Source organism: Coregonus clupeaformis, chromosome 39, assembly GCF_020615455.1.
Source record: "Coregonus clupeaformis isolate EN_2021a chromosome 39, ASM2061545v1, whole genome shotgun sequence".
NCBI lineage: Eukaryota > Metazoa > Chordata > Actinopteri > Salmoniformes > Salmonidae > Coregonus > Coregonus clupeaformis.
The window spans coordinates 15,966,808-15,989,245 of NC_059230.1; the positions used below are offsets into that span (position 1 = coordinate 15,966,808).

Sequence of the window (22,438 nt, forward strand, 5' to 3'; positions counted from 1 at the left end):
GCCAGACAAAGTGATGTTAGGATATATAAGTTATCCTTTAAGAGCTTTTGTGCCGAATACATTACGTTGTTACAGATGTCAAGCTTATGGGCATGTGGCAGCAGTGTGTAGGAGGGAGGTTCCTAGGTGTGAGAAGTGTGCAGAAGGACATGAGACAAAGGAATGTGTAGCATTGGGGAAAGTAGTGGTATGTGTTAATTGTAGGGGTGCCCATGGGGCTGGGGATCAGAAATGTCCCGTGCGAGAGAGGCAGGTTGAGGTTTCCAGGGTTAGAGTAGTGCAGAAGTTGTCATATGCTGAGGCAGTAAAGAAAGTAGAGGAAGATGGGTCAAGGGGGAGGGATCCTGAGAGGAGTGGTGTGAGTAGTAGATCTGTACCAGTACAGAGGAATAGGCCAACAAGTGATATGTTTCAGTAAGATTGGATTTTTAGCATTTATAGTAATGGTTATCAACTGTACTGCAGGGATGTAATGTAAGTCGCAGAAAATTGAGGTTGTGGTGGCAGCTGCACAGAGGTATTTGGGTGTGCGAGACTTGACATCAGAAGAGTTACAGGGTGTGTTAAGTGGTGGTGTCCCATCCTTTCATGTTGTTGGCCTGAGGTAGGACTAAATATATTTAAATAGTGGAGTAGGGTGGTGTTATTTTATTATTATTATTTATGTTTATTTTTTGTGAGTGTAGTGTTTGATGGTAGGGTTTTTTTTCCATTTTTTTTTCAAGCAAAGTATAAGGGAGTTGTACTCCAGTCTAGTAGGTGGCAGTAATGCAACATTTATTGGATGCCAACTGCAGTTAAACCTCATCGAAGAAGAAGCCATTTCGGTAGTAGCTCGGTTGGTGGCAGCCAACATTGACGAAACATTGAAGCAATTTAGACGTTTTCGGTGTACATTTATAGCCACTGTGTTTTAAACACATTTCTGTCGTATACCTAGTTACCCTCTTTAATTGCACATCTACGTTGCTAGTTGCTAGCTGGATAACATAGCACTAGGCTAGTCGCCCATGCTAACATCCCCGACCATGAGTTCACTAAGCTACTCCCCCCCTGATAAAGAAGAAGGGGTCTGCTTGACGGAGAAAGACGGTATTTGGCTGAACATTGTCGTGAAAGAGGAGAAGGAAGATGAGGATGTCACAGTAAAAAACGAAGAGGTTGAAGCTGTTACAGTGAAAGAGGAAGAAGGTACAGTGAAACGAGAGGAAGAAACGTTCAGAGTGAAAGAGGAGGATGACGTTTTTGGAGTGAAGACGGAGGAAGCGATAACTGTCACATCAGAGGAGGCGAAGGAAGATGAGGAGACAGAAGATCTGATTAACGCCAGTAAGTAGTGAGGGAGTTCGATTAAGTGCACCGCGTGACGTGAGCGGGAAAAAGCAGCGAACCGTAATCTGCGCAGCTCGGTCATGGTGTCAACAAAGCAGCATGATGCATATTTCAGAAACATTCATATTTTTTCCCCCATAAAATATATGTTCGAGTTTTCATTGCGAAGGCAGATTAGTTTTTATCAAAAGCAATCACTTATTAGGGTAATTTGGGGTTAAACGCCAGCCAGTGCTCAACAAAAAATCTGTCTCATATCAACTTTTTAAATCACTCCAACAAAACGATTTTGAGGTACATTGATCTAATATTTTGTCATTTAGAAAAAGTTATATATAATATATATATATATATATATAATCTAATGAAGTTAGTTCTATAATCGTTTTTATACATACTATTAGGGGAGCCTAAAGATAAATAATCCACTTGGTTAGAGAGACATTTTAAAGCAGTTTTTAATAAAGTATTACAATTTTAAGTCAGTTTGTTTGGGGCAAAACATGATGGTTTATGGTTTGTGCAACATTATAGCTTATGTTTGAGACTAATGCGTGGCAGTTGCTGTGGTGAGAGAGAGAAGCGCGCCTGTATCTCAAAACTATGCTGAACAAAAAATATAAACAAAACATGTAAAGTGTTAGTCCCATGTTTCATGAGCTGAAATAAAAAATCCCAGACATTTTCCATACACTCATGAAGCTTATTTCTCTCAATGCCCCCATGTGTGCAACTTCTGTAAGCGCCTCTACGCCAATGCTCTATGCCACTACGGAAATGTGATGATATGCATGCACTGCTTGATATTTGTATTAATTTTTTCTGTTACGGGACTTCCGAGCCCTCCAGGTCACCCCCCTCTCGCGCTCACTTTTTGTTCCAGCACCTCCCGATTTACAACTTAAGCACTGGCAGCAGCGTATATGGTGAGTGTTTGTGTGGCGTCAGTATGCATGTGTGTACATGTTATGTATGTATGTATGTGTGGGTGTATGTAGTGTGTGTTGGGGTGTAAGTATGTGTGGGTACTGGGAAGAGTCCAGTGAGTGTGCATAGAGTCAGTGCAAGAGAGTTAGTGCAAAAAGGGTCAGTGCAGGTAGTCCTGGTAGCCATTTGATTAGCTATTTAGGAGTCTTGTTTAGAAATATTATGGCATGGGGGTAGAAGCTGTTCAGGGTCCTGTTGGTTCCAGACGGTGCATTGGTACTCCTTGCCGTGCAATAGCAGAGAGAACAGTCTGTGACTGTCTTTGACAATTATTTGGGCCTTCCTCTGACACCGCCTGGTATAGAAGTCCTGGATCGCAGGGAGCTCATCCCCAGTGATGTACTGGGCTGTATGCGCTACCCTCTGTAGCGCCTTGCGGTCGGATACCAAGCAGTTGCCATAACAAGAAGTGATGCAGCCAGTCAAGATGCTCTCGATGGTGCAGCTGTAGAACGTTTTAGGATCTGAGGGCCCATGCCAAATCTTTTCAGCCTTCTTAGGGTGAAGAGGTGTTGTTGTGCCCTCTTCATGACTGTAGTGGTGTGTTTGGACCATGGTAGATCCTTAGTGATGTGGAGACCGAGGAAGTTGAAGCTCTCGACCCGCTCCACTACAGCCCCATCGATATGAATGGGGGCGTGCTCAGCCCTCCGTTTCATGTAGTCCACGATCAGCTCCTTTGTCTTACTGCCAGGTCTCTGACATCCTCCCTATAGGCTGTCTCATCTTCGTCGGTGGTCAGGCCTACCACCGTCGTGTCGTCGGCAAACTTAATGATGGTGTTGAAGTTTTGCGCGGTCACACAGTCGTGGGTGAACAAGGGAGTACAGGAGGGGACTAGTGTTGTCACTTGATAAGTTCCTTTCCTGAGGATGGCTCACCCCTCACAGTTCTGGGTGACTTTAACCTACCTACGTCTACCTTTGACTCATTTCTCTCTGCCTCCTTCTTTCCACTCCTCTCCTCTTTTGACCTCACCCTCTCACCGTCCCCCCCTACTCACAAGGCAGGCAATACGCTTGACCTCATCTTTACTAGATGCTGTTCTTCTACTAATCTCACTGCAACTCCCCTCCAAGTCTCCGACCACTACTTTGTATCCTTTTCTCTCTCGCTCTCCTCCAACACTACTCACTCTGCCCCTACTCAGATGGTAATGTGCCGTCGCAACCTTCGCTCTCTCTCCCGCTACTCTCTCCTCTTCCATCCTATCATCTCTTCCCTCTGCTCAATCCTTCTCCCTCCAATCTCCTGATTCTGCCTCCTCAACCCTCCTCTCCTCCCTTTCTGCATCCTTTGACTCTCTATGTCCCCTATCCTCCCGGCCGGCTCGGTCCTCCCTCCTGCTCCGTGGCTTGACGACTCATTGCGAGCTCACAGAACAGGGCTCCGGGCAGCCGAGCGGAAATGGAGGAAAACTAGACTCCCTGCGGACCTGGCATCTTTTCACTCCCTCCTCTCTACATTTTCTTCCTCTGTTTCTGCTGCTAAAGCCACTTTCTACCACTCTAAATTCCAAGCCTCTGCCTCTAACCCTAGGAAGCTCTTTGCCACCTTCTCCTCCCTGCTGAATCCCCCCCCCTCCCTCTCTGTGGATGACTTCGTTAACCATTTTGAAAAGAAGGTTGACGACATCCGATCCTCATTTGTTAAGTCAAATGACACCGCTGGTCCTGCTCACACTGCCCTACCCTATGCTTTGACTTCTTTCTCCCCTCTCTCTCCAGATGAAATATTGCGACTTGTGACGGCCGGCCACCCAACAACCTGCCCGCTTGACCCTATCCCCTCCTCTCTTCTCCAGACCATTTCCGGAGAGACCTTCTCCCTTACCTCACCTCGCTCATCAACTCATCCTTGACCGCTGGCAACGTCCCTTCCGTCTTCAAGAGAGCGAGAGTTGTTGACTCGATCCCTCCGATGTCAACAACTACAGACCAGTATCCCTTCTTTCTTTTCTCTCCAAAACTCTTGAGCGTGCCGTCTTTAACCAACTCTCTTGTTATCTCTCTCAGAATGACCTTCTTGATCCAAACCAGTCAGGTTTCAAGACTGGTCATTCAACTGAGACTGCTCTTCTCTGTGTCACGGAGGCTCTCCGCACTGCTAAAGCTAACTCTCTCTCCTCTGCTCTCGTCCTTCTAGACCTATCTGCTGCCTTTGAAACTGTGAAGCATCAGATCCTCCTCTCCACCCTCTCCGAGTTGGGCATCTCCGGCGCGGCTCACTCTTGGATTGCGTCCTACCTGACAGGTCGCTGCTACCAGGTGGCGTGGCGAGAATCTGTCTCCGCACCACGTGCTCTCACCACTGGTGTCCCCCAGGGCTCAGTTCTAGGCCCTCTCCTATTCTCGCTATACACCAAGTCACTTGGCTCTGTCAAATCCTCACAGTTCCCGCTCAGCCCAGTCAAAACTGTTCGCTGCTCTGGCACCCCAATGGTGGAACAAGCTCCCTCACGACGCCAGGACAGCGGAGTCACTCACCACCTTCCGGAGACACTTGAAACCCCACCTCTTTAAGGAATACCTGGGATAGGATAAAGTAATCCTTCTACCCCCCCTTACCCCACCCCAAAGAGAAAAAAAAACAAAAAACATATTGTGAAGTGGTTGTCCCACTGGCTATCATAAGGTGAATGCACCAATTTGTAAGTCGCTCTGGATAAGAGCGTCTGCTAAATGACGAAAATGTAAATGTAATGTCACAAGACCAGATTTTTGACTTCGATACCAGGTTTAGTATCATAATACTCGACACTGAAATGACACTCAAAGCCAAAACGATACTCAATATAGGGTTGGGCGGTTTCCAGATTTTCATAGCATCATACCGTCCATCTCTCATTCTGGCATTTACGGTATTACTGGCTAAGTACACAAGGGGGCGCCAAATAAAACGCAAAAAATACCATTGGGCATCTTTTACCAGAATGCCAACAAAGTAAATATGCTAATGACGCAAACGAAAATAAACTAATTGCAAAGACGGACAATCCAGCTCATAAAGTTAGCCATGTATAGGTAGGAGCTACCGAATGTAATTTTTGTTGAGTTTAGACAAGCCAATGTGAACAAGAGACATTGTGCCAATGTTTGATGCATGCTTGTCTGCACTAAAGCAGCATGTGTACACACTGTGTCTGTCTGGAGTCGCTAGGGCAACGGGCCTGCCTGCTCTGCTCAGAGAAGAGGGGGGAGGAGCATAGCTGAGAATGGAGAGGAGAAAAAACACAAGGAAATCAAGATAACTCCTCCAAAGGACTTTGACTTCTCAAACATGGCAGAAAGCCTACACAATATGATGCCCCATCACCTTATTAATTCAGTAACTTACTTAGATAACTAGCAAGTTAAACGTAGGGGTCGCGTTAACGCATAATTCTTAATTTTTCACGTAGGAAAAAAAAAAAAATGTTTCGTCAACGTAGATCAGAAATATTTCTTATTGTAATTTCTGCTTGGCATCAGACTAATTTTGTGCTTCAGTTGCGCTTCTCCACTCGGCTGAGAATTCACAAACAGGCATTCTGTCAGCGAGAGTATGTGAGCTTAGTTGAGTGGTCGGAAATCCCGCTCATCGCTCGCTCACGGAGTGGTGCAGCGCTCCAAGTCCAACCAACCGCTTCTTGCTCAAAGAAAAAAAAAAAACAGACAGGTAGCCTAAGAAGGAACGAAAATGAATTATTTAGGCTATATTAGATCAATTATTGTGAAGCATTTGCGAGTGCGGCACACTAGGCTGGCAGGGACATAAAGGGCTCAGCATTTAAACAACAATTCGTTGTATTAAATCATTATAGCCTATAAATTGCACATATAGGCTGGGACTTACTTAGAATTAAATACAAGTTAAACGAAAAATGCCTTATTAGGCTCCATCTACAGTGCTTTTTGAATTCATTTTTAGAAACACGAGTTTGGCCAGAGTCTGTGGCTTCAGGCTCATGCAGTGGTGCCTGGAGAGCAGGCCAGCAGCGGAGAATACCCTCTCAGCGCTTGCAGAGCCACTGGGGATGCTAAACACTTTTAAGAGATCTGATTTTTTGTTTATAAATACTTTGCTACAATGACACACTTGCTAACTACCCATCTCATTCCTTTCTGTTAGCATGTGCACGTAGTAAGTACACCTTCGTGCTTTCGGGATACCTGTCTTTTCAGATTCCACAATGATTCTTTAGTTGTGGACACTACATCACCACACTCCCTCTCTTGCTCTTGGTCCTCCACATTTTTGTAACATTTTACATTTACATTTTAGTCACCTTGATTTTTCACCTGTGTGTTTTATCAGTTTCTTTATAAAAATATTTAGCATACTAGATGACAGTAGCTAAAGCAAGGGGGTAGACTACAAATGCATGCTGGGCCGGGCATGCCCTGAGTCGCTACTGGGCGAGAAGGCTGACACTCCAGCCTTTGGGAAACTTGCTCCAGTCAAATTGGGCATGCTCCACTCCTCTCTTCAGCTCCGCTCACATACTCTGCTATCAGCAGACAGTGCTCTGACTGATGTAATGTGTAGCTTTTTTCTCCTGTACTTTTTTCTCGGTGTAGCCAGCCAGCCTACTTTTATCCAGTAAAATTCAAGATGACTTTTAAGCAAAACATTAGGAAATGTAGCTGGCTACATTCTTTCTATCATAAACATTATAAATACTTTTGGTCATGTAGTGTATGTGGACACCTGCTCGTCGAACATCTCATTCCAAAATCATGGACATTAATATGAAGTTGGTGCCCCGTTTTCTGCTATAACAGCCTCCACTCTTCTGGGAAGGCTTTCTACTAGATGTTGGAACATTGCTGCGGGGACTTGCTTCCATTCAGCCACGAGCATTAGTGATGTTGGGCGATTAGGCCTGGCTCGCAGTCGGCGTTCTAATTCATCCCAAAGGTGTTCGATGGGGTTGAGGTCAGGGCTCTGTGCAGCCCAGTCAAGGTCTTCCACACCAATCCCGACAAACCATTTCTGTATGGACCTTGCTTTGTGCATGGGGACATTGTCATGCTGAAAAAGGATAGGCCCTTCTCCAAACTGTTGCCACAAAGTTGGAAGCACAGAATCGTCTAGAATGTCATTGTATGCTGTAGCGTTAAGATCTTGCTTCACTGGAACTAAGGGGCCTATCCCGAACCATGAAAACCGCCCCAGACCATTATTCCTCCTCCACCAAACTTTACATTTGGCACTATGCATTCGAGCAGGTAGCGTTCTCCTGGCATACGCCAAACCCAGTTTTGTCCATCGGACTGCCAGATGGTGTCCAATGGCAACAAGCTTTACAACACTCCAGCCAACGCATGGCATTGCGCATGGTGAACTTAGGCTTGTGTGCAGCTGCTCGGCCATGGAAACCCATTTCATGAAGCTCCCGACGAACTGTTCTTGTACTGACGTTGCTTCCAGAGGCAGTTTGGAACTCGGTAGTGAGTGTCGCAATCGAGGACAGACGATCTTTGCGCGCTACGCGCTTCAGAACTCGGCGGTCCTTTCCTGAGCTTGTGTGGCCTACCACTTCGCGACTGAGCCGTTGTTGCTCCTAGATGTTTCCACTTCACAATAACAGCACTTACAGTTGACCGGGGCAGCTCTAGCAGGGCAGACATTTGACGAACTGACTTGTTGGGAAGGTGTCATCCTATGACGGTGCCATGTTGAAAGTCATCTGTTGAAAATGAAGCTATATCTGCAGAATGTGTTGCACTAATGTATTTTCTGTGAAGGAAAACTATAGTTGCACGTCCCTGATCACTCTATTGAGGCAACAAAAAAAAACTTGACTTTCAATATCAAATGTGACCCCTGTCAATACACAGCTGGACTCACCTGCTCCCGCTTTCACCCGTTGTGCTGTTTACAAACAAGCTCGTGACTGCCTCAACTGTTCTGGGAAACAATGGTAAGCTTCACAATGTAAAATAATGTGACCGGTGAAATGACGAACCGTATCTGCTTAATCTCCTAACATATTGCACAAATTGACTGCAAGTATTTACTTAAAAACTAGCTACAAATATTAAAATGTATTGAAACTTCAAAGAATTTGTTTGAACTGTATTGAAAAACCATCCCATGGCTATTTCCAAATACCCTGGTATACGGTGTATATACAGTATACCGCCCAAGCCTAACTCAATACCAAAACGATACCACAGCAAAATAAAAAGGAATATTAGATAGTCACAGAATAACCACTGGGTTTTATTTATTTTTAAACATTTAACAATATGTTGATAACTGGTAGAACAAATAGGATATCTTATTTAATTTCTTGCAAAAATAAAACACGAATACCTTAATTTTCCTTATGCAAAACCATATCAGAGACTCGGAGCAGATACATTTTTTTTTACAATTACATCTAAACTTTTTAAAAATGTAATTTGATACAGATCAGGGTTAATTTGCTAATCTATGGCCATAATATTGGGTCAAATGACATTCATTAAAGCTATAATTCATTATTCATTACAACTAAATAATTGTATGTAATCAAAGAATAGTTTAATTTCAAAACTAAAATCACTTTTAAGCTAATTTCTGTAGCTTTTATATTGCAATAGTCTACACGCCATTGAAATACAATGGATTTTACACAGCAGACTACGATTTCCAGAGTGCATTTCACTTCCCAGGGTGCAATGCTCCACCCAGGGTTGCTGGCTGGCTACTGCTAGCAAGCCAAGACAAACGCAAAGTTGTGTAAATATGTTGCTGTGAAGTTATGAGTGCATTTCACATTTACTTTTGGGTTGTGTAATCACATTATAATGCTCACATGTCATGCTGAATATATGATAATGTCATTGTCACTCAAAAATAATTCAAATTTAGTACAATAAAGCCAACATTACAATGCAAATGTCATGTAAAATAGTTTTTCTTTTATGTCGTTATTTAACTAAACCTCCCTTGCACCACACTGCTTTGTAACAGCTTTTGCTTAGTTGTTTTGGTGGGCTGGCCCTCATCTGTTCTGTAATCAAAGCACCAGGAATGGATGGCTTTCCCATAGAATTCTGGTTAACATTTTAGGACAAAGTAGCACCCCTATTTACACAAATGACAACACACGTCACTCATTTCAGTACTTCCCAGTTCCATGTATCAAACAGTTATTTCAGTTATATTAAAACCAGGAAAATCTGGAGAGTCCCCTACTGATTTATAGACCCCAAGTTTAATAAACTGTGACAATAAAATAAAACAAAGCTTATAAGCAATAGAATGGCAAAATTGTTACCAGACTTGATACATATCAATCAAACAGACACAAACAACTACAAGAACATGTTTCAGTTTAATACAATACGCCAAATAACAAGATATAGATTTATCAATAATGGCGGTGGATGCAGATAAGGCTTTCGACGGTCTTGAATGGCCTTTTCTATCAACTTTGGAAACTTAACATTTTCAAGCTGAAAAAATATATTTAAATAAAAATATTATGTAATTGTCCTAAAGTCAAAAATATATATAAATAATACATTATCGGATGAAATTGCTTTAGAAAGGTGCACAAGACAGAGATGTCCCCTCTCCCCTCTCCTGTTTGCACTGGCAATTGAACCGCTCACAAATAAAAACGAGACGGGACCTAAACGTAATGGGTATTTGTAAACATGAACTTATTTGCAGATCTCCTGATATACCTGACCAATATTGAAAAATCTTAGGGTATAAAATTAATGTGGGAAAAAATACAATAATGGCAATAAGAAAAAGAATAACTCACAATCTACGGCAATCATTTAAGTGGACCACAAAAAATATTAAGTGCTTAATAAGTGACAGCAAACAAAAAATATATAAAGGTAACTTTATTCCATTACTTAACAATATGAAAGCAAATGTAATTAAATGGAATAATCTTCCCATAAATCTGACAGTTAGAATAAACCTCTTCAGAATGGCATGTCTCCCAAAGTTTTTGTATTTATTTTCGGTAATACCAATTACCCCACCGAATACATTCTTTTAAAAAGTATACTCGGTCATAACAGACTTTATACAGTGAGGGGAAAAAAGTATTTGATCCCCTGCTGATTTTGTACATTTGCCCACTGACAAAGAAATGATCAGTCTATAATTTTAATGGTAGGTTTATTTGAACAGTGAGAGACAGAATAACAACAAAAAAATTCAGAAAAATGCATGTCAAAAATGTTATAAATTGATTTGCATTTTAATGAGGGAAATAAGTATTTCACCCCTCTCAATCGGAAAGATTTCTGGCTCCCAGGTGTCTTTTATACAGGTAACGAGTTGAGATTAGGAGCACTCTCTTAAAGGGAGTGCTCCTAATCTCAGTTTGTTACCTGTATAAAAGACACCTGTCCACAGAAGCAATCAGTCAATTTAGATTCCAAACTCTCCACCATGGCTAAGACCAAAGAGCTCTCCAAGGATGTCAGGGACAAGATTGTAGACCTACACAAGGCTAGAATGGGCTACAAGACCATCGCCAAGCAGCTTGGTGAGAAGGTGACAACAGTTGGTGCGATTATTCACAAATGGAAGAAACACAAAATAACTGTCAATCTCCCTCGGCCTGGGGCTCCATGCAAGATCTCACCTCGTGGAGTTGCAATGATCATGAGAACGGTGAGGAATCAGCCCAGAACTACACGGGAGGATCTTGTCAATGATCTCAAGGCAGCTGGGACCATAGTCACCAAGAAAACAATTGGTAACACACTACGCCGTGAAGGACAGAAATCCTGCAGCGCCTGCAAGGTCCCCCTGCTCAAGAAAGCACATATACCTGGCCGTCTGAAGTTTGCCAATGAACATCTGAATGATTCAGAGGAGAACTGGGTGAAAGTGTTGTGGTCAGATGAGACCAAAATCGAGCTCTTTGGCATCAACTCAACTCGCCGTGTTTGGAGGAGGAGCAATGCTGCCTATGACCCCAAGAACACCATCCCCACCGTCAAACATGGAGGTGGAAACATTATGCTTTGGGGGTGTTTTTCTGCTAAGGGGACAGGACAACTTCACCGCATCAAAGGGACGATGGACGGGGCCATGTACCGTCAAATCTTGGGTGAGAACCTCCTTCCCTCAGCCAGGGCATTGAAAATGGGTCGTGGATGGGTATTCCAGCATGACAATGACCCAAAACACACGGCCAAGGCAACAAAGGAGTGGCTCAAGAAGAAGCACATTAAGGTCCTGGAGTGGCCTAGCCAGTCTCCAGACAGGCACCTGTTTGAACTTGTTATCAGTATAAAAGACACCTGTCCACAACCTCAAACAGTCACACTCCAAACTCCACTATGGCCAAGATCAAAGAGCTGTCAAAGGACACCAGAAACAAAATTGTAGACCTGCACCAGGCTGGGAAGACTGAATCTGCAATAGGTAAGCAGCTTGGTTTGAAGAAATCAACTGTGGGAGCAATTATTAGGAAATGGAAGACATACAAGGCCACTGATAATCTCCCTCGATCTGGGGCGCCACGCAAGATCTCATATTTTTTAGTGGGAGAACTTGCACAATTGGTGGCTGACTAAATACTTTTTTCCCCCACTGTGTATATGTGTGTGTGTATATATATATATATATATATATATATATATATATATATATATATATATATATATATATATATATATATATATATATATATATACATACATACATACATATATATACACACACACAGTGGGGAGAACAAGTATTTGATACACTGCCGATTTTGCAGGTTTTCCTACTTACAAAGCATGTAGAGGTCTGTAATTTTTTTCATAGGTACACTTCAACTGTGAGAGAAAAGCAGAACTTAATATTTGGTACAGAAACCTTTGTTTGCAATTACAGAGATCATACGTTTCCTGTAGGTCTTGACCAGGTTTGCACACACTGCAGCAGGGATTTTGGCCCACTCCTCCATACAGACCTTCTCCAGATCCTTCAGGTTTCGGGGCTGTCGCTGGGCAATACGGACTTTCAGCTCCCCTCCAAAGATTTTCTATTGGGTTCAGGTCTGGAGACTGGCTAGGCCACTCCAGGACCTTGAGATGCTTCTTACGGAGCCACTCCTTAGTTGCCCTGGCTGTGTGTTTCGGGTCGTTGTCATGCTGGAAGACCCAGCCACGACCCATCTTCAATGCTCTTACTGAGGGAAGGAGGTTGTTGGCCAAGATCTCGCGATACATGGTCCCATCCATCCTCCCCTCAATACGGTACAGTCGTCCTGTCCCCTTTGCAGAAAAGTATCCCCAAAGAATGATGTTTCCACCTCCATGCTTCACGGTTGGGATGGTGTTCTTGGGGTTGTACTCATCCTTCTTCTTCCTCCAAACACGGCGAGTGGAGTTTAGACCAAAAAGCTCTATTTTTGTCTCATCAGACCACATGACCTTCTTCCATTCCTCCTCTGGATCATCCAGATGGTCGTTGGCAAACTTCAGACGGGCCTGGACATGCGCTGGCTTGAGCAGGGGGACCTTGTGTGTGCTGCAGGATTTTAATCCATGACGGCGTAGTGTGTTACTAATGGTTTTCTTTGAGACTGTGGTCCCAGCTCTCTTCAGGTCATTGACCAGGTCCTGCCGTGTAGTTCTGGGCTGATCCCTCACCTTCCTCATGATCATTGATGCCCCACGAGGTGAGATCTTGCATGGAGCCCCAGACCGAGGGTGATTGACCGTCATCTTGAACTTCTTCCATTTTCTAATAATTGCGCCAACAGTTGTTGCCTTCTCACCAAGCTGCTTGCCTATTGTCCTGTAGCCCATCCCAGCCTTGTGCAGGTCTACAATTTTATCCCTGATGTCCTTACACAGCTCTCTGGTCTTGGCCATTGTGGAGAGGTTGGAGTCTGTTTGATTGAGTGTGTGGACAGGTGTCTTTTATACAGGTAATGAGTTCAAACAGGTGCAGTTAATACAGGTAATGAGTGGAGAACAGGAGGGCTTCTTAAAGAAAAACTAACAGGTCTGTGAGAGCCGGAATTCTTACTGGTTGGTAGGTGATCAAATACTTATGTCATGCAATAAAATGCAAATTAATTACTTAAAAATCATACAATGTGATTTTCTGGATTTTTGTTTTAGATTCTGTCTCTCACAATTGAAGTGTACCTATGATAAAAATTACAGACCTTTACATGCTTTGTAAGTAGGAAAACCTGCAAAATCGGCAGTGTATCAAATACTTGTTCTCCCCACTGTGTGTATGTATGTGTATGTATATATATATGTATGTGTATGATATATATATATATATATATATATATATATATATATATATATATATATATATATATATATATACACATACACACACACTACCGTTCAAAAGTTTGGGGTCACTTAGAAATGTCCTTGTTTTCGAAAGAAAAGCAATTTTTTTGTCCATTAAAATAACATCAAATTGATTAGAATTACAGTGTAGACATTGTTAATGTTGTAAATGGCTATTGTAGCTGGAAACGGCAGATTTTTAATGGAAAATCTACATAGGCGTACAGAGGCCCATTATCAGCAACCATCAGTTCTGTGTTCAAATGGCACGTTGTGTTTGCTAATCCAAGTTTATCATTTTAAAAGGCTAATTGATCATTAGAAAACATTTTGCAATTATGTTAGCACAGCTGAAAACTGTTGTGCTGATTAAAGAAGCAATAAAATGGCCTTATTGAGACTAGTTGAGTATCTGGAGCATCAGCAATTGTGGGTTTGATTACAGGCTCAATTGTGGGTTTGATTACAGGCTCAAAATGGCCAGAAACAAATAACTTTCTTCTGAAACTCGTACAACGCTGTATACTACTCCCTTCACAGAACAGCGCAAACTGCCTCTAACCAGAATAGAAAGAGGATTGGGAGGCCCTGGTGCACAACTGAGCAAGAGGACAAATACAGTGGGGAAAAAAAGTATTTAGTCAGCCACCAATTGTGCAAGTTCTCCCACTTAAAAAGATGAGAGAGGCCTGTAATTTTCATCATAGGTACACGTCAACTATGACAGACAAAATGAGAAAAGAAAATCCAGAAAATCACATTGTAGGATTTTTAATGAATTTATTTGCAAATTAAGGTGGAAAATAAGTATTTGGTCAATAACAAAAGTTTCTCAATACTTTGTTATATACCCTTTGTTGGCAATGACACAGGTCAAACGTTTTCTGTAAGTCTTCACAAGGTTTTCACACACTGTTGCTGGTATTTTGGCCCATTCCTCCATGCAGATCTCCTCTAGAGCAGTGATGTTTTGGGGCTGTCGCTGGGCAACACGGACTTTCAACTCCCTCCAAAGATTTTCTATGGGGTTGAGATCTGGAGACTGGCTAGGCCACTCCAGGACCTTGAAATGCTTCTTACGAAGCCACTCCTTCGTTGCCCGGGCGGTGTGTTTGGGATCATTGTCATGCTGAAAGACCCAGCCACGTTTCATCTTCAATGCCCTTGCTGATGGAAGGAGGTTTTCACTCAAAATCTCACGATACATGGCCCCATTCATTCTTTCCTTTACACGGATCAGTCGTCCTGGTCCCTTTGCAGAAAAACAGCCCCAAAGCATGATGTTTCCACCCCCATGCTTCACAGTAGGTATGGTGTTCTTTGGATGCAACTCAGCATTCTTTGTCCTCCAAACACGACGAGTTGAGTTTTTACCAAAAAGTTATATTTTGGTTTCATCTGACCATATGACATTCTCCCAATCCTCTTCTGGATCATCCAAATGCACTCTAGCAAACTTCAGACGGGCCTGGACATGTACTGGCTTAAGCAGGGGGACACGTCTGGCACTGCAGGATTTGAGTCCCTGGCGGCGTAGTGTGTTACTTTGGTCCCAGCTCTCTGCAGGTCATTCACTAGGTTCCCCCGTGTGGTTCTGGGATTTTTGCTCACCGTTCTTGTTATCATTTTGACCCCACGGGGTGAGATCTTGCGTGGAGCTCCTGATCGAGGGAGATTATCAGTGGTCTTGTATGTCTTCCATTTCCTAATAATTGCTCCCACAGTTGATTTCTTCAAACCAAGCTGCTTATCTATTGCAGATTCAGTCTTCCCAGCCTGGTGCAGGTCTACAATGTTTTGTTTCTGGTGTCCTTTGACAGCTCTTTGGTCTTGGCCATAGTGGAGTTTGGAGTGTGACTGTTTGAGGTTGTGGACAGGTGTCTTTTATACTGATAACAAGTTCAATCAGGTGCCATTAATACAGGTAACGAGTGGAGGACAGAGGAGCCTCTTAAAGAAGAAGTTACAGGTCTGTGAGAGCCAGAAATCTTGCTTGTTTGTAGGTGACCAAATACTTATTTTCCACCATAATTTGCAAATAAATTCATTAAAAATCCTACAATGTGATTTTCTGGATTTTTTTTCTCAATTTGTCTGTCATAGTTGATGTGTACCTATGATGAAAATTACAGGCCTCTCTCATCTTTTTAAGTGGGAGAACATGCACAATTGGTGGCTGACTAAATACTTTTTTTCCCCACTGTACATTAGTGTCTAGTTTGAGAAACAGATGCCTCACTGGTCCTCAACTGGCAGCTTCATTAAATAGTACCCGCAAAACACCAGTCTCAACGTCAACAGTGAAGAGGCGACTCCGGGATGCTGACCTTCTAGGCAGAGTTGCAAAGAAAAAGCCATATCTCAGACTTGCCAATAAAAATAAAAGATTAAGATGGGCAGTCTGAGATATGGCTTTTTCTTTGCAACTCTGCCTAGAAGGTCAGCATCCCGGAGTCGCCTCTTCACTGTTGACGTTGAGACTGGTGTTTTGCGGGTATTATTTTTGTTGCTAAACAGGTAGGGTCGCCACTGGGTTGATGGGTAAAATATCCCTTTGAGCATGGTGCAGTTATTAATTACACTTTGGATGGTGTATGAATACACCCAGTCACTACAAAGATACAGGCGCCCTTCCTAACTCAGTTGCCGGAGAGGAAGGAAACTGCTCAAGGATTTCCCCATGAGGCCAATGGGGATTTTAAAACAGTTAGTTTAATTGCTGTGATAGGCGATAACGGAGGATGGATCAACAGCATTGTAGTTACTCCACAATACTAGCAATGACAGAGTGAAAATATGGAAGCCTGTACACAAAAATATTCCAAACTTAAATTATACTGCCAAAAAATGTGGCAAAGAAATGTACTTTTTGTCCTGGATACAAAGTGTTATGTTTGGAGCAAATCCAACACATCACCGTACCACTCTTCATATTTTCAAGCATGGTGGTGAATGCATCATGTTAAGGGTATGCTTGTCATCGGCAAGGACTAGGGAGTTTTTTTAGGATAAAAAGAAACGGAATAGAGCTAAGCATAGGCAAAATCGTAGAGGAAAACTTGGTTCAGTCTGCTTTCCAACAGACACTGGGAGACAAATTCACCTTTTCAGCAGGACAATTACCTAAAACAAAAGGCCAAATACACTGGAGTTGCTTACCAAGACGACATTAAATCTTCTTGAGTGGCCTAATTACAGTTTTGACTTAAATCTGCTTGAAAATGGCTTTCTAGCAATGATCAACAACCAACTTCTCAGAGCGTGAATAATTTTTTTAAGAATAAAGGGAAAATATTGTACAATCCATGTGTGCAAAGCTCTTAATTAGAAACTTACTCCGAAAGACTCACACCTGTAATTGCTGCCAAAGGTGATTCTAACATGTATTGAATACATGTTGAATACTTATCTAATCTAGATATTAGTGATTTATTTTTCATTTAAAAAACTATTTTACTTTGTTCTTCTACTTCGACATTGACTATTTTCTTTAGATTGTTGACAACAAATCACGTACATTTTTATTCCATTTTCTATCACAACAAAATGTGGAATAAGTCAAGGGGTGTGAATACTTCTGAAGGCACTATAACTGTCTCACAGAATGGACAAACAAGATATTACTGAAACTTCTGATGTCTGGGTTGAGTGTATACCCCAAAAAGCGAACTTCTAAATATTGGCATGTTGGAGAAATAAAGCAAATAAGAGGCGTAATGAATTTTACATAAAATGGACAAGCTTTTTGGGAAGACTGAACATATTAGTTTGTAAGTCTTCAAAACATGGATAGCCATTTCAAAGGAAATAATTTTTATAAGATTGTAATTTCCATTATTACTTTGTAGATAAAGTGGGCCCCCAACAAAACGTTGTTAACATTGGATCAAATGCAGCCTATAACATTGAGTGAAATAGTTTGTAATATATGTTGTTATTATAGAGCTTTGCTCAGCCTAAAAACATGATATTCCACGAGAGCAAGATTCGATTTGGAGTTCTAGATCATTTATTTTCAAAATTTCACCAAGTTTATTTTAATGAAATAAACCAAATAGGAAGACAGTTTTATCATGTGGGGATTTCATTCAGGTCTTTGTTTAGTATTGAACTAATTATTCTATATTTGGCAGGAGAGAGGTCAGACTGTCACTCTGTCAGCGGGAAGAGTCCTTCAGGGGAACCAGACCCAGAAATGCCTAAACCAGCAGGACGACACCACTGCTCCCAGTGTGGAAAGAGTTTTACTCTGTTATGGAACCTGAAAATACATAAGAGAATACACACCGGAGAGAAGCCATACCACTGCTCCCAATGTGGAATGACTTTTACCTGGTTAGGGAGCCTGAAAACGCATGAGAGGGCACACACAGGAGAAAAACCTTTCCAATGTTCCCACTGTGGAAAGAGTTTTACCCAGTTAGGGGACCTGAATAGGCACGAGAGGACGCATAGAGAAGAGAAGCCCCACCAATGCTCCCAGTGTGGAAAAGGTTTTAGGTTGTTAGTGAGCCTGAAAACGCATGAGAGAATACACACAGGAGAGAAGCCTTACCACTGTTCCCACTGTGGAAAGAGTTTTAGGGGGGCAGTGAGCCTGAAACAGCATGAGAGAATACACACAGGAGAGAGACCTTACCACTGTTCCCACTGTGAAAAGAGTTTTAGGTGGTTAGGGACCTTGAAATTGCATGAGAGGACACACACAGGAGAAAAGCCCTACCAATGCGCCCTGTGTGGAAAGAGTTTTACCAAGTTATGGGGCCTGAATAGGCACGAGAGGACACACACAGGAGGGGATAACACCTACCACTGCTTCCTGTGTGGAAAGAGATTTACCCAGTTAGTGGCCCTGAAAGAGCATGAAATTATACATACAAATACACAGGAGGAGAAGACATACCACTGTTCTCATTGTGGAAAGACATTTTCCCAGTCAGAGGACCTGAAATCACATGAGAGAATAGAGAGGCTGTGTTCTGACTTGTGTTTTTGACTGGGAATTTGTGTTTTTGTTTATGCCACATGAAATCAAATTGTTTATATGAAATCGTACTCAAAAATAGTCATTACTTTTGTTGTTTTTTCCATCTCGAGACATGATCATGTCTAAAAATCAGATGTAAATATTTTAATGTGTGTTTCATTTTGATTATGAGCTTTGATTGATTGGATAAGTATAAACCCTCCGATGTTGTTAATTATATTATTTGGATATTGCAAAATGTAAGTTATTATGTAAGTAAGTAACCTTGCACGAGCCTAGGCATGTCTGAGCCAGAACGACTCATAGGAGCAGGAGCTTGTCTCCTATTTCTGTAGCGTGAGACAATTTTATTGGAAACACTATTACAGTTGCGGACAAATATATAATTCCCTTTTTCTTCTAAAGTAAGTTGAAATAGAAAAAATATTTTGGTCTCCACATCCTATTGGATTTTCAACATTGCTGAACCAATTTTATTTTTGTAAACTTAAATGTACAATTTTAATTCAGAAAATGATGACAAATGGCATGGACAAAGTTATTGGCACCCCGGACCTAGTACTTGGTTGCAAAGGGTGCCAATATATTTTGCAGCAACTGTATATGATTTGGATATTGCAAAATGTAAATTATTAAATTGATTAATAGAGTGTGCATTTCTTGATTCTAACCTTGTAACCTCTTGAATTGAGTTGTTTCATTTAGTTAATTTTTCTACTAGTCATCAAGCTAAAGGAAATTAGAAATGTGTTATGTTCTGATAACATTGATAAGTTGTTGACATGAAAAACATTCACTACCGCATGAATGTTCCCATCAGTATTATTCCACCATGTCAGAGAAAACACAGGTGCTGATTGTAAAAAGTATTTGATTAATGGAACATATTTTTGTGTCAATAGAAATAAAATGTGGAAGGCCTGCGCCATTAGTGGACGTTCATGATAAACTGTACATTACAACATATGTATTGTTACATGTAGGAGCATTATAGATTATATGCTTTTTTTTCTGTTTATTTGACTGAATAAGAACTTGCCTTAAATGCGGATGTGTAGTGTACGTTTTTTAAAATTCTCACTCATTAAAAGTCTGAACTAATCAATCAACACATGCTTCTCTTTGTACGGCTCAATTATTATATTTAAATAAAAATTAATAATAAAATGTCTTCAACACGCCTTCAAGAACAACATTCATTCAGCCACCTTGGTAACTTGCTAGCCAAACATTGGAGCTCTTTAAATGCTTTCTGTGTATATTAATCCCTGTGTTTTAAACACACTTCTGTCCTATAGCTAGTTACCCAATTGAATTTAGTCAGGTAGCTGGATTGCTAACATAGCCTAATAATAGGCTAGTCGCTCGTGCTAATTAGCTAGCTAGCTAACATCCCCGACCATGAGCTCACTAAGCTACTCCCCTCTGGCTAAAGAAGAGGAGGTGTTCTGCTGGACGGAAAAAGAAGCACTGGGGCTAATGTTAAACATTGTCATGAAAGAGGAGAAGGAAGAGGAGAATGTCACAGCAATAAAAGTAGAGGCTGTTACAGTGAAAGGAGGGGAAGAGGTATTAAGAGTGAAAGAGGAGGAGGAAGAGAAAGCAAAGGATGCTGTTTTTGGAGTGGAGGAGGGGGAGATTACTGTCACATTGAAAGAGGATGAGACAGGAGATCTGATTAACACCAGTAAGTACTGTCTTAAAAAGAGGGGCACAAACTGTTGTTGAACTGATGCATGGTTTTAAAGCGGCATTCTACTAAAGGTCTATACTGGATTGTTGTTTTTTGATGTAGGAATTGTTAAAGCTACTGTAAGATGTCTATACCATCAAAGAGTGGGCCACCAACAAAACATAAACATGGGTTTGCATGCAAAATCTCAACTTAAAGGAGTGGTTCACTTTTTTATGTAAATGGCATGTTATCAAAGGGTCCAGACACTTTTTTTGCGATTTCACTTGGTTTTGAGAAACACCACCTGCAATAGACTTCCTCATTGTTCATTCTGCGGTATGAGGGCCACAGATAAACATGAACAAAGGCTCCAAAGCTCTCAGTATATTGATGCAGGTCTTTAGATAAAATTGTGTGATTCTGAACATTATCCGCAATGTTATTCCACTTTGTTGGACTCAAGCGATACATATCCGTGTGCGATGATGCGCGTGTTCTCAGTTCTCATCACATCAATGGGAACAAGGAAGCACATGATTGCTTGCACACGGAAATGTATCACAACCAACAAATGTAAACGCCTTGAGTTTTCTAAACGGCATTGTCACTTGGATTGGAACCAGGTGCTATGATCAGATGAGACTAAAATGTTGCTCTTTGTCAACACACACCTGGGGTGGGTTTGGCCTCGAAAGAAGGATGCATATGCAGAAAATAACCTCATACCTACTGTAAAATATGGTGGTGGATCTTTGAAGGAATGGGGCTGTTTTGCTTCCAATGATTCTAGGGCCCTTGTTAAGGTCAACAGCATCATGAACTCTACCCAGTACCAGGACATTTTAGCCAAAACCTGGTTGCCTCAACCAGGAGTTGTACATTTGGTTGCAAGTGGATCTTCCAGCAAGACAATGACCCCATGCACACATCAAAATCTACGAATAAATATTTAATTGACCACATAATCAACATTTTCAGTCTTTATTTTTTTTTATTTTTTTTTGTAGTCATTTAGCAGACGCTCTTATCCAGAGCGACTTACAGGAGCAATTAGGGTTAAGTGCCTTGCTCAAGGGCACATCGACAGATTTTTCACCTAGTCGGCTCGGGGATTAGAACCTTGAACCCCATTGAAAACGTGTGGTTTGAAATGAAAAGGGCAGTCCATAAGCCAGACCTCAGGATATCAAGGATCGGGAAATATTCTGTATGGAAAAATGGTCAAAGATTCCTCCCAATGTGTTCTCTAATAAGTTCCGTTATCCTAGCAAGAGGAGGGTGCACATAGTATTAAGTACTGAAATTGGTACTTAATGCAGGTAAAATCAAGTATATGTTATTTTCCAAATCATTTAATAATGTGTATCTGATGATTTATTCATAGTACATTGGATGGTGCCCTCATTGATCATGTCCCCGCTTATATTTATCTGGGCATCAAAGCTTTCTTTCAAAAAGCATATGGATGAGCTAGTTAAGAAATGTATAATTAAAATTGGCTTATTTTATAGGCATAGGTCATGCCTTTCATTAAATAGCAGAAAACAAATAATTCAGTCGACATTCATTCCTGCTTTAGACTATCTTCTTCTATATACAGTAAATGCAGCTGCCATTGTATTGAAGCCATTGGACACAGTTTATCATATCGCACTAGGCTTTATTACGGGAGACAGGTTCAGTACACATCACTGCATTCTGTATCAGAAAGTAGGCAGCCTTGGCCTTTTTGAAATATCATAGATTGATGCATTGCACTTTTTTTGTTTATAAAGCCCTCTTGCACAAACCTCCACCATGCCTTATTATTTCATTGTTAATCTACAGAAGTACGAGCTACCAGACCCAGTCTCAGGGATGGCTAACTCTGGCGATCCCTTTGATCTCCACTGAGGTAGGTATTGTTTTTTTGTCACCTTACTTGTGGAATAATCTCCAAAACTCTCTAAAATTGGATGATGTGGTGCCTCGGTTAAGCTCGGCAATTCAGATGGCTATTGAGGACCTTTTTACTAAAGAATGTGTTTGTTTTCTATGATTCTGTTTTGTATCTCTGTTTTGCCTTTGGTGTAGTGATGTGTAAATTAATGTGTATATTGATGTGTATGTTGGTGTCCATTATTGGCAGGTAGCCTACCGGTCAAGAGCGTTGGGCCAGTAACCGAAAGGTCACTGGTTCGAATCCCTGAGCCGACTAGG

The 22,438-nt window shown here is 41.6% G+C and overlaps 1 protein-coding gene across 1 annotated transcript in view; it reads left to right on the forward strand.

Annotated features, from left to right (window-relative positions):
* The first annotated feature begins 778 nt into the window (after positions 1–778).
* The window catches only part of LOC121554256 (zinc finger protein 709-like), a 31,253-nt gene continuing 9,593 nt past the window's right edge, over positions 779–22,438 (forward strand). The window contains exons 1-2 of the mRNA XM_045211816.1: positions 779–1,329; positions 17,711–18,534. Coding sequence (XP_045067751.1) covers positions 1,011–1,329; positions 17,711–18,534 — 1,143 coding nt within the window. The 5' untranslated portion in view covers positions 779–1,010. The remainder of the gene's footprint in view (positions 1,330–17,710; positions 18,535–22,438) is intronic.